This window comes from Calliopsis andreniformis, chromosome 3, assembly GCF_051401765.1.
Source record: "Calliopsis andreniformis isolate RMS-2024a chromosome 3, iyCalAndr_principal, whole genome shotgun sequence".
NCBI lineage: Eukaryota > Metazoa > Arthropoda > Insecta > Hymenoptera > Andrenidae > Calliopsis > Calliopsis andreniformis.
Genome location: NC_135064.1, coordinates 21,612,758 through 21,626,024, shown reverse-complemented (window position 1 = coordinate 21,626,024; position 13,267 = coordinate 21,612,758). Strand labels below are relative to the sequence as shown.

The window sequence follows — 13,267 nt, the reverse complement described above, 5'->3', positions numbered from 1 at the left end:
CATCTCCGTGATGCGACCTTTTTCACCGAAAATATCGACGATGCAGACAGGCGTCTAGTAGGTGGAAAGACCTTGAAATTCAGCGCGAATTCAGCATGTTACGCTGTTCCAGGGAAATTTACGTCGAGCCCCATTTCCATTTGTCTTCTCTCTCGAAGAGTGGCCCATGCTTGTCGATACTGACCCTCGAAGATCCTCAAACTGGCTTACTCACTTTCATCTTCGTTACAGGGCATTTCCATACGCTGGGTGAGAGGAAAGTGGAATCTAGTTTAGGTATTGAAAATAAATTTGTTTCATTTAGGACCTGAATTAAATTGTTACATATGCCTACTCGTATTTGTAATGCTGTTTCGTTAAACCTAAAGTCTCTTTGATATAAATTCTGAGTGCAGTGGAACCTCGATTATCTGGACATTGTGAATAACTGAAGTTCTATTAATAGAGGTTCTACAAAAGTATTACCTAATATAGACAGAAAATTTTTCATTCCTTCACTATAGATTTGAAAGGAAAAATATAGTTTCCATAAAAAGCAAGCTGACGTTAATAATTATCTTATTCCTTTTTTTATCATTGACTACGATTATCAGAGATTTTAAAAAATACTTCAAATAAACCTTTAGCAATCATGCAAAGAAAGGAATCTTGACTAATACATTAAAAATTGGTTTCTACCCTCGATCCTAAATAGTAGTATGCAAGCTATTTCAATAATAATAATCACGAAAAAAGAAAAAACACGAAAACGTGCTTCCCTAAATCATAAAAAAAAGAGATTGCACCGAATCGTGAATTTCCATCGAAACGGTATTTAAAACGGTCCCGTTTATTGCCTGTTACAGCTTGGACAGAGATCAGCCGTTCACATTCCAGCTGGGAGTTGGCCAAGTTATTAAAGGTTGGGACCAGGGATTGGTAGATATGTGCGTGGGCGAAAAGAGGAAGTTGACCATACCACCGGAACTCGGATACGGAGAGAAAGGAGCCGGAAACGTAATTCCTGGAGGTAAGATTGTTCTTCCCAGTCAGCCTTGTTTATCTGTTGTATCAGAGTTTTAGTCGCTGCGTCCGCCGATAAAAGCTACTTCCCCTTCAAATAATAATCGTGAATGATTGTTTCGATAAAGGTTTGTACTTTAACGAGTAGAAATATGTAAGCGACGAACATATGAAAACTATATGTTATTTTAAAGATAGGAAAACATACACGAGATGGTATTCTGTATGATAAAGAAACGAATATAAATATCACAGGAAGTCGCACATTTTCATTACCATCGTTAAAACGTTCTGGGCTGAAATTAATGAAAAAAGTTTCCTCTAATTGCAATTAACGCTAGTAAGGTTGAAATTTCACGTGCTCCGAGTCCTGAGATTCTCTCCAGGTATATTGTTATGGTAATGAATGTAAGAGAGACATGAAAAACGCCAGAGGAAAATTCTTTTATTTAGAAAGAAATATGTCCCGCTGTGTACAGCTGTCTAATTAAATTTACGCTAAAAACAAATATCCCCGTTATAATATAATTTCCCTGGGACCTGTGCCGGATCGAATGTGTTTTCAGCGCTGGTGTTTTGCCAGGGGAACCTCCGGCAGCGTGGTTTTATTAAAAAAATATCGTAGCCGAAAACGTTGATTACTTGCGAAATTGAATAACCATGTAGCTTCGTCGACTTCTCTAAATAGAGCATCCTGCGCCGGGATATTTTCGCTTAAATTAGTTTTTTATTTTGCTCGCCGTAGTTTGAATTTCGCAGTATAATATGAGGATTCATAAAACTGATATAAAAGTCAAACAATTTCGCAATATGAAACAAATGTTGGATGTATCTATTAAGACTGTGAAAATTCTGTATTTCACTCTTGAACAGCTTGGTTCACTAAGGGTTTACAATTTTCTATACAATAAAAAGGATTAAAGGCTCCAATCTTTTGGAAGTGAAGTAACACAGTATACGAATTTGTAAAGTAATTCGATTATTCATTTCTGATGCCAACAGTTATTGCTTGAAGATTGCGGAATTGAGACACTTTTGAAGAAAAATATTTTTTAATATTGTGGGAAAGGGCAAGAGAGTTGATACTATACTTAAATATTCCTTCACAATACTTAGATCAAAGTAAGCTCTAAAGCTCCACAGTAGATGTGACTTTTGAAGAAAACTATTAACAAATAGAAAAGAATTTTTTTGAGTGCAAAAGTAGACTAACTCACATTGTTACCGAAGTTGGGCCCAATATTTGGAAAATCTGAGTAAGGTTTACAAAATGAAAGTAGCCACTTAAAAAAGTTTTCAATTTGATATAAACCCAATAAACTAATAACATTCTCAACGCATAACTAAAAGAAGAAATTCATGTAAAAGAATTCACTGTAAAAAAACGAATTATTGACAACGTAAAAAAACCGAAATAGTTGAACGACTCGACGTTTCAAGACAAAACGATACTCCATGCTTACTCTACCCAAATGATCTGTGAGCCTCATCGATTCTCAAGAGGAAAACGAACGAGGCCAGGCGATCGATACAAAAGGGATCGTTAGTAACGAAATCGTAGTAAAAAAGGGAATGCAATTGCACGGAAATCCAATAAAGCGTCAACCATTAAATTGAGCACCGCTATCCCGGCCAGCACGATCGGATCAACATCGAGGCTGGTGAGCTCATTTTTTCCGAGAACTCCGCTGTCAGATACATCGAGAGCCACCCGTCGGATATACTCGTGCATAACTGTCGATGCACACCTATCATCGTGTTTTTGCGAAAGATTTCGCTTTGTTTGCCCTGTCTTTTGTTCACCGACGAAGAATACATTCGACTGCGATAAACGGATTCGATGATTGAAAACGGTTTCGTAATCGTCAATGGCGCGCGCGATTTTCCGTTTATTTTTCCGAGGGGGAGCTTTGTGCCGCAAAGAATATTTCATCGGCTCTCGTCGGTGGCTGTTTGCGCGCTGTCTGTCCGCGGTTCTTTGTTGCGGAAGAACGTGTAATGGGAAGTTACAACGTTCGAGAGCTTCGCACCGGGAGCTAGGTAAATGCGGTTTACGCGTTTTATGGTTAATTAACTTCTTCACTGGGCAAAATGGATCGACTCGTTCCTTTTGTGGGAAACGTGGGGGTTCACAATTACGCTTCGTCTACGCTATTTGTTGAACTTCAGGGTTGGTTAATCTTCCCTTAATTTTTTAGCGTTTTCGCCACCGTGTGCGCACCACTTCTGTTCTGAAAATTACACAATTGAAAGGCAAAGGAACCGTGGCCAATTTTTTTCATTTCAAGCTATTCAGTTCGGAGCACTTACTCGGAAGCATAATGAATGAAAGGTGCCTCGCGTGCAGAGTCGTGTATTGTACTCTTTGGAACCGTGGGAAATAATAAGGAAATTTGATTTTTATGTCATTGAGGAATACATTGATTCTTGTAGTCCGGTTTTTTGGCGTACTTATTAGAATAATATCTATATGTTCAGTTTGTAAGTGTTCTTTTCACGTAAATGTTCATATGATTGAGAACTGATAAACGAGGTAATATCAATCTACTAAATAACAAGTCAATCACCTACAGCTCCAGATAAAAGATCAGATATTCTGATATTTTCGACTTCGTGTAGACTTTCGTTCATATAACTACGGATACAGTTAATCGAACTAACTAAACTATATTTGACAAATCAGAAATTCGATACAACCTGTTCGTATTTTAACTTTTCAACGAGATAAAAGTTCTCGAGTGGTCCTAGCAGGAGTAATCTAAATTGACTGAAGCCATTTAATCTAGTTACAAAGTATAATGTGTACTGAACTAATTTTGACATTTCAGTTCAACTTGTCTGCTCCTCGTTTTAGAATTACACATTTGGAGCATATGTACGTCAAGAGTATATGTAGTTTGAATGTTTAAACTATTCAAAACAACAAGATAATACTGTATAATATATAAATAGTAGCATGGATTGCAGAATCCTCCAATATTTTAGCGATAAAATCTATCAATATTTGATTAATGATGACTACGGCGTTTTAAAACTTTGATTTGATGGAAAAGAACTTTGTCCGTGTCGTCAGTGCAGACATTGCAACTTTTCGATGCGAAATAATGGCTTTCGCTGAAGAAACTGCCAACTAACGCGGCTATTTCCTCTCGTTCGTTCGTTGGTACGAAAAGGATCACGATTGGTAGTAAATGTCAGTGGCAAGAGGTCCGTCATACGTCATCGGCGAAGGGGCGAAATACGGGACAGGTTTTTCGCTGGGCAGACGCGTATAGATAGACGACGAGCAAATAATAGAAAAACCGCGGCAATCGTCTTTCGTCAGCGTTGACAGAGACGTATTGGATTTTTATTGGGTTTCGAGCAATCAATGTGGTCGACGCGTGTCGCCCGCTCTTGGGATCAGTGAAACGTAATGGAAAATCAGTATGCTCAAGAGAATGCCCCTTTTCAGCTTCTTCCAATATTTTGTTAAGAAGCTTTCGATATTTTGCTTCATCATTTACTCTACAAAGAATAAAAAAGTAGAATAATTTCTGCAAAATTGCGAAATTCAAAATTAAAATAATTAATCCTAAGTTTCTCGATAATGTATCTTTGTAAGTGGAAATTTGTTTAATTGAGATTTTTTTTGAAGTCAGAAGGAAATAAAATGTCTTGAAAAAAATCGCTGCACTTGTAGGTTTTTATTCATTTCCTGTTTTTTTATATTTCATGATTTCAGTTTTTTTTCTCTACTTCTAAGGGTAAATTGAAGCGGTGAACGTCACGGTGTTTCGAGTACCTAATAAGAAAGAAGTTATTTAATTAAATGTTTCGTTACGCGGTATATTTAAGACATGATAGTGGAAATAGGTAATTAAAAGAGGATCGAATCGAGTTTAATGAAGCAAAAACTGGTGCCTTTAGGAGAGATGGTAGTGTGAGTTTCATTTCATTTCAACTAGACACAGATACTTGTATTATATGCAAAGTGTTTAGCAGCGATAATTAAAACAGTTACACTAGTCTTAAGACGTTACACTAGTCTTAAGAAGTATTTGCTGGATATTATAAAAAATTCTTATGAACCATTTATCCTATATTAAAATTAAGCAAAATTTTGTATTTCTGATTTCAGGTGCCACTCTATTGTTCGACGTTGAGCTCATTAACATCAGCGACTCTCCACCAACCGCGAACGTCTTCAAGGAAATCGACAGCGACCACGACAACCAATTGTCCCGCGAGGAGGTGAGAGCAATGGCAAGATCATTTTTAAGTTTTTATTTTTTTCGTTTCCTAAGGATCACTCAGGTGATGGTCGTAGAAAGTATATAGATTTCTAACAAATATTCACAACCTTACGTTTTGAGGTATTTGTGTTAATCTTGGAAGCATGTTTAGTTATTGGCAATACTTGATCTAAAAAATTAATAAATTCTACATCGATTATTCGAAGTGACAGAGTAAATTAAAATAATCTTCTCAGCTTCTCTTAATCGTCAAACTGCATGTTGCCAAATACATGTTCCTCTTATTTTTGAAACGATTCATTCGAATGAAAGCAAAAGTCGATAAATCCTTCGGTTTACAGTGCCCCTTTTAGTTAAATATTCGTCCTGTCATTGTACAAGATCTTTTTTACGGATCAGAATACACCAATCAGAACATGGGTCACTACCAGCAGTTTTAGCTCCGCGTGCACGTGCAAAGGATTAACGTGTGCACGTTTAACAGAAGAGAGAATTGTACCTCCAAGCATTTTTCTTTATTTTTTAACTGTAGCAAATACACGTAACTAATCCCGCTTCATTTTTTGTACTTGTTATACGTATCGTGTACTAGAGATACGTGTATCTTAATCATCTAAAAATATTGTGTATTTAACAAATTCCCTGTCATAACTGTTTTTTGATTTAAATGAATAAACAGTCGTTTATAACTCGTTTAATGGTCGTTAGTGGTCGTTTTATTTGATTACAGAGGGTTGAAATTTCAAATTTCAAATTATATTTTTTGCAATGTCACTCTTTCCTGTTTTCTCGGCACGAGAAATGTTCACATATTCAAATTTGGAAATTTTCAAACATTCATATCTACAAAATAAATACTTACTTCCTCGTCAGCATTGACATACTCATACATGCAATATCTAAATACCTAGTAGGTACCCTTATGTTCGAATTTTCAGTAGGTACTTAAAATCTCTGCACTTAGGTATCCCACAGCTCCTCCACTCAACATCTAATACTACAATACCCAGTGTCCCCAATCTTCCCTAAGTTCTCCAATAAACCTAACCCATTCCAAGACTCCAAGCATCCCCTACCATTTTCCATAAGAAGCCCCATCTTCCAAGAAGTTCCATCTTCCATCCACTAATGATCTAAAAAAGCTAAAGCAATCATCTAAACCCAAACCCTCTGTTCATGTCCACAGGTGAGCGAGTACCTGAGGAAGCAGATGATCGAGGCGGAGCAGGGCGGCGAGAACGACGAGGTGAAGAAGATGCTGGCGGACCACGACAAGCTGGTTGAGGAGATCTTCCAGCACGAGGACAAGGACAAGAACGGCTTCATCTCCCACGACGAGTTCAGTGGGCCGAAGCACGACGAGCTCTGAAGTCACCGTGCCGCGTCGCCGCGCCTCCGAGCACCGCGTCGCCGTCGGCGTCGCGTCTCGCGCCACCACGTGTTCACTTCCGCGCGGAACCGCCCCCTCGAGTTCTGCCCTGTCCGCGACTACCGCTGAACACTCGGCCCGGGCTGCGTTCGTGTCCGTGGACCATCGAGCCATCCCCTCGTCTCGAGGCTTCGACGCGTCCGCCGTGCAGTGCACACGAGCCGAATCGAATCATGAGGAACAAAAGGAAGCTGGACTACGTGGACAAGGTCTCTTCTCCGCCGGGGATTCTCTCGTGAAATGGGGACACTGGGCCCAGAGCTAGATACCGAAGGAACCTGAGAGACCCGATTCGATCGTCTTTGGGAACACCGCTCGACTGGTAAATCGACGAAGCATGTTGAGGCAGAAATTTCTGGCGCGAGAAGGAAACTTCGGGATCGCGAGGAACCAGAGTGCTCGAGAATTGGAGATGCCAAGGAGACTCTTGGAAGGGTCGAATTTCGGGAGGCGAAGAAGCTCGATGACGCCTCGATTAGTATACACGAGGGAAGGAACATCCTTTCGCCAAGTATCGAGCACCTTGGATCCCATCTTGTTTCTCCCGCTTGGGGTACAAGGCCCCACGCGGGCAGGAGTCGAGTGAAACGATCACGCGAGACCTGGGAGATAGAGAGGACTTGGATGATGGTTCTCGGGTGCTCTCGCGTTTTTCGGTCAGAGACTGTTTCTAGCTACGCATTCCAGAGACGACTGTAGCTTGTGAGTTCTTGGAAGCAGGACGAGAAAGGTGCGCGCGTGTCTCGGGCGGTTGAGGTCCTGGCGAGAAGCGAGGCTGTTCCACGTACTATAATTATACAAAAATATAGAGAGAGAGTGAGAGTGACAAAGTCTATCTATGAGAGCGAGAGTGAACGAGAGGGAGAGCAAGGAACCGAGAGAAAGAGTGTTTTTCTACACGACCATAGATGTTAGCGTTTAATTAAGGCGCATCGATTGTAACGGTGCTAAGGAAATCACACGTGCTACATGCGAGAAACGTTCTATCCCTCTCTCAAAAGCTTCTTCCTTTTTATCCCCCGAACTCCTACCCCCTGTTATCACCGTACCATACGCGAGAGCTACCCTCCTTTTCACGAGCATCGACCCCTACCGACATTCTTGGCCACCGGAATGTCACGCGAGAGAAGACGTGTCCAGGAGCGGGCGGAGGCGCTATCACGAGTATGCGTGGTGGAGATGAATGGCGGTCGCATTCGACGCGATCTTATTTCCCATGATCGTCGCTATCATTATTAACACTTTTAACTGATACGTTTTTATTACTACATTATATTGTATGTTGTTAAAGTTGGACGAAGGTTAATAATAAATCGTGTGTCTTGAGCACAGTTTGTTATATAAGTCGTCTCGTTTTATTTCTACCTCCAGTGGTCAGAGGAAAGGAAGATGTAGAGACGTAGATGTTCCTTCATATTTTTTGAGGACAGTTTGTGCATCAATCCTGAAAATTTCTTAACCCCTTCACGATTTTAGACGAGTCTTACCTTTTGTGATTTTATCGCTGCCGATCACGCACTAGCGCGTGATCTAGATCTACGGTAAGTAACCGATCACGCTCCATCGCGTGATGCATCTATGCTTAGTTAACGGGAGGTCTGGAGTCGGCAGTTTCAGATAGTTTGTCGTTTGAGATCGGCAGCGAGGGTGATAATTTACGATAGAAAATTGTGGGTGAAGGGATTAAGGTAAAATTCCCTCTATATATTTCTTCTCTCTAAGTTCCAGTACCTTGTCGAGTCCAATGGATTTAGTCTCTGTTCTGGTGAGTACGCGTACGGGGGAAACACCCTAGATTGGACTGATTTTCATGAGCTCGATTTCAACATATCGAGTTCCTCGCCAACGGGTGCACAGAATGCACTAGTCCTCTTAAGTCGCTGGCTTAGACGTAGATGAGTATGACCGTCCAGAAACTCTGGGCTATTGGCGAACTAGAGTCGACACCAGAAAATCTAGTATTGGATTTGAGAAGATTTGGCTGGGCGATGGGGAAAGTTTTAAGGAGGAAAGTTCCTGTTACTTGTGGGAAATCTGGTTAGTTTTGGGATATTTTTCAGTTTAAGTAAAATAAGATATATATCGAAGGATAATGAGGAAATTAGGTAGGTATATATTTAAATAAATTTAAATCAAATATCGATACTCCTTCAACATTCCACACATTAAACAACTCTATTCTACACTTTAAGTGTTATTACACTTTCTTACCCAAAAACAAATATTCAGGAGAACTACTACAGTCGTCATCTTCGCAAAGAATTATCTTATCATCAGAAGTGTGGGTTAAAAGCCATCAATTAAAACATAGATTATTTCGCAAGTATACATATCTAGAAAGAGTGTGAAGGATATAAAATGAAAAGCAAAGTTACTGCTCGCATACTTTATTTCGATAATCACTTTTTCGCAGAAACTTACAATGATTGCGCGCGGGGTCGCGCAACGCGATAATAAGGTGATGATTAAATTAATTAAGTTGCTCCTCTCGTCGAATAATTCACACCGTTTACAAATTCTCTTGGTGTATGTAATCGGCATCATCTACCTACAGAATCGACCGAAATAGCTGATCGCAAACTCGAGCTTGTTCTCAACGTCGTCGTATGAAAAATATCCTTTCGCGGGCAGGCATTCATTTCCCGCGAAACGTCTTTTATCTGGTTCGAGACTTATTAATCGATGGTTTAGAATTCGTTTGAGGCACACGTTTACACGATTGTCTACTCATCGCTCTGTCGTTCGTAATGCTTGGCTCGCGGTTAAACGAGAAACTTCTCCAGCGTGAAATTTCAGAGAATTTTCATATCATGCAACATGCAAGAGGACATAGACCCGTATCTCGCTGAAAAATGCATTATTTCCGTATAGGAGTATTTATTCTCGGAAAACTGTCAACAGTGGGAACGCAGCTAAGAAAGTTTTTCTGCCTCACTTTTTTCGCGAAGAAGATATAAATTTGAAAGTTGCCGCATTCGCTTCCGATGCGGAACGGTAACCCGTAAGCTCGTCTCAACAACTTGCAGGCTGCGAGAATTCGTATGGTAAAATCAGATTTAGCGGGTAAGTCCGCTTGATGGTCGTGACCTGTCTCACGTTTCATCTCTGTCGAAAGTTTAGCTGGCTACAGGAAGCCTACTCTACGCATGAAATATGTCTACGCTGTTTTATCATGGTTATTATTCATTATAATGTTTTAAACTTAAATAATAAAATCAGTGTTGACAATGCCCAACGCTGCTATTTCTATAGATCCTAAACGACGCAATTAACAATCAAATTCTTCGTAAAGAATGCATTTACATACTCACGATATGTAGCATAAAGTAATTAACAAATCGTCCGAACTGAATCTAACTTATCGGAATTAGTTCTTAATTCAATTACTTTTTATTCGATTAAAAACAGTTTTATTTATCACGAAATCTAATATCAATTCTACGATATTTCGCTCTCGGTATTCCTATCTCCAAAAATATAGCTGATGTTCTATTTAAATAACTGTGTTCTCAGTTTAAATTTACTGAGACTGAGGGCTGAACGACAGAGCATGGGACGAGTGTATGAAATAGAATGAAAGGCCTCGAATTTCGTCTTCGACAACGAATGTGATAAAAACAACAGCTTTCTGCCAGCGTTACAGAAAGATCGATCGAAATATATATATATGTATACGTATCTATATATATATATAATTCTGTTAACATATAACCTTGGTGTGTCACTGCGATTTTCTTGGAGGGTTGTTTCCTCGCGTTAAGTTCTTGAATCACGCCTCCGTGAAATCGCGATATCCTGGCCGTGTGGTACTCATCCGATCAATGGTTCGATGATCGTGCTGCCTTTTTCTCTCCTCCTCTCGCGAACGAGTTACGGAGTTCGAGTTTTATCACAGTCAGTAGCCCTTGATGTAGGCGGCGATGTGCTTCTTCTCCTCTTCCGAGAGTCCGTTCTTCAGCGTTCTACGCACTGTGGATTCAAAGTAATATTTAAAGGAAACAAAATCATATTTTTTTGAACGTAAAGGTAGTAGGAGAAATATTATTGCACATTTCATGTATGGAGAAGTCAGATAGGTATTTGGAAAAATTTTACATTTCACAGTAGTAATTATCTGTGTTTGGGCGATTCCAGGTAATCTAATGATTGAAACTTTAGCATATAAAATATTCAATTACATTTCACGTATAATATCGTAAAATTCGAATGAAGTTTTATTCTATGGAAGTTTGAAGTTAAATAATATATTCAGAATTCTCTCAACACGAAATGATTATAAAACTCCTGAAATGAAGCAGTGAACACGTCACTCAAAGGTAGTCATTCCATAACAGGCTTGCATGCGAAAAAATGAAAAGTGTGTCACATAATTAAGCTTAACAGTACGACTAATTTGTACCACTTCAGCTCGTCCGAAGCTTTACACTTTGTATTGTCATGTTCGCTCAAAATGTGTCATGTACCTGACATAGGCTTTTAGTAAAGCGAACAGATGCTAATTACCGGGAACTACATCTGATCTACAATAGGCTCTGATGACAATGCCTAACACTATTAAGGCTGATAGAGATGCTGCACATTAACAACCGCAACTGTAACGTAATACACCCCGGATTATTCACGAAGTTTCAATTCTCCTGACTTCATTGTCGCAGATTCTCAAATGAACCTCCAGTGACCGTAGCTTATTCACAAGCTTCGAAAATCATAAAAAAGTCGCGAACCAAGTTTTAATATCGTAGAAATATTAATAGTAAATGGTTCAGTAGGTTAACAATGACTGATCAAGCAAGAGTTCCATCGTGTTAATGCAAACAGAATTTGTTATTAAAATAGCGCTTATACAATAGCATAATGAACGAGGTATGATTATGAATGGTGGTTAATGAATTTAGAAAATTATCACCTGTGCTGGTGGCCTCTCGATAAAATAATTTCGAAGCGTGAAGCTGATGATTATTGCTATCGAAATATTATTTAAAGGACCCTTTTGTAAGCACTGAAAGATATTTCGTATTTTATCGAAAACATACGATCTCCCAATGCGCCAAAACTTGCGCACCCTCTGCTTTATTCGGAGTTCACCGATTGTTCATTAAATAATACATTCTCCCATTTTTTCGTATTGCTTTTAATTCTGTTAATTATACCGAAAAGTGGAAGTGTATTGTTAAATTAAATCAAACTTTTTATTCAGTTTTTTAATATTTGTCTCGTACGGTCGCATGTAATCCCAATTGGTTGCATATTTTTGAGGTCACTGATTCCAGTTTAATCTCGCTTCCATTCATCGAATGAATCTCGTCCCACAACACTGTTTTTTAATTCAAGTGAAATGTCACGAATGTATATTGTTTTTTATGATGCCAAATGAAACAAACAGTTGTTTTTACCAACGTCCTGTAGAAATGAAACTTCGTTAAGAAAAATACGGTACGAGTTTCAGCCAATCACAATTAGATACTAATCCTGATTCTTCCAAGAGATTCCTTCACAATTCTATAAGTAAGATACGATTCCATTATACTGATTGATGCTATTTCAAAACCAGTTTTCATGTGACACGAAATTCAATGATAACATAATAATGATCAATCAGTGTCGCGACTGCAACCTTATGAAATCAGAGCAAGATCCATTTTCAGTGAAATTTCCAAAGCAGTATCTTCAGATAAGAGAAAATAGGATCTAGATTGTAACATGATCCTTCGCCTTTGTATTTTATCTCCAATATTCTAAGAAAATGTACGGTTGAAAAAGTTTCTTGTATCTTCAAACGCAAGTTCTTGTGCAACATTACTGTGCTAGTAAAATTTTCCTCTATAAAACAACGCGAAAGCATTTGCAAAGAGGATTAACCCAAGGCAACTTTTACTGATATACAGGATTTTAATTCCTTCATGTCTACTCGCAATATTAACACAGAAATCCCCTCAATAACTAAGATCTTGTACACATTAAAAAGCTTCTAAATATTAAAAATTTTTTAATTTAGAATACTGAATCACAAGTAGTGACTGGAGATGATTATACTCAACTCATGCAAAAACTAAATTTATCTAACTTTAGTGATCGTCGTACCTTACTAGAACTGTGTTTTGTGTAGCCTGATTTCACGTGACGTGACAATAGTCTGTTTGCACCCTTACTATAACGTCACGTAAGCCCACGCTAGATAATATAGCAAATCTGTTTCATACTACAATAAAATAAGTCTAAAACAAGTGAAAAACCTCGGCTCACACTATAAATTTACTATAACATGACCTTACGTAACGTGATAATAGTGTGTTTGCACACCAATTACCTAAACAAGATCTATAATAGTATTATTAGACACCATAAATCAGTCGATTGTTTTCTCTACTCCATCAAATTTCACTCGTCATGTACCATTCCCCAAATTCCTACGTGTAACATGTCATTATGATCCAAAACGTTTTCTTACCCGTTCGTAACACACAAATAAGCAAATAAAATACAAACCCCCTATACAGTATCACAAGGAACAAGAACACTAAAGCAGATCAGCTCAATTTAAAATCACTATCAGCGTACAACAGACCAGCAGAATCGATGAAGCCGTCTGCCTATGGACAGG

General features: G+C 38.8%; 2 protein-coding genes across 2 annotated transcripts in view; one reads left to right on the top strand and one right to left on the bottom strand.

The window, feature by feature from the left end:
* The window catches only part of Fkbp14 (peptidyl-prolyl cis-trans isomerase Fkb14), a 78,104-nt gene extending 71,347 nt beyond the window's left edge, over nt 1-6,757 (top strand). The window contains exons 2-4 of the mRNA XM_076374990.1: nt 846-1,009; nt 5,123-5,247; nt 6,424-6,757. Of these exons, the coding sequence (XP_076231105.1) occupies nt 846-1,009; nt 5,123-5,247; nt 6,424-6,606 (472 nt within the window). The 3' untranslated portion in view covers nt 6,607-6,757. The remainder of the gene's footprint in view (nt 1-845; nt 1,010-5,122; nt 5,248-6,423) is intronic.
* Nucleotides 6,758-10,495: 3,738 nt separating this feature from the next.
* Fhos (Formin homology 2 domain containing) overlaps nt 10,496-13,267 on the bottom strand; it is a 201,469-nt gene continuing 198,697 nt past the window's right edge. Inside the window, exon 20 of the mRNA XM_076375467.1 lies at nt 10,496-10,635. The gene's annotated coding sequence lies outside the window, so the exon portion shown is untranslated. The remainder of the gene's footprint in view (nt 10,636-13,267) is intronic.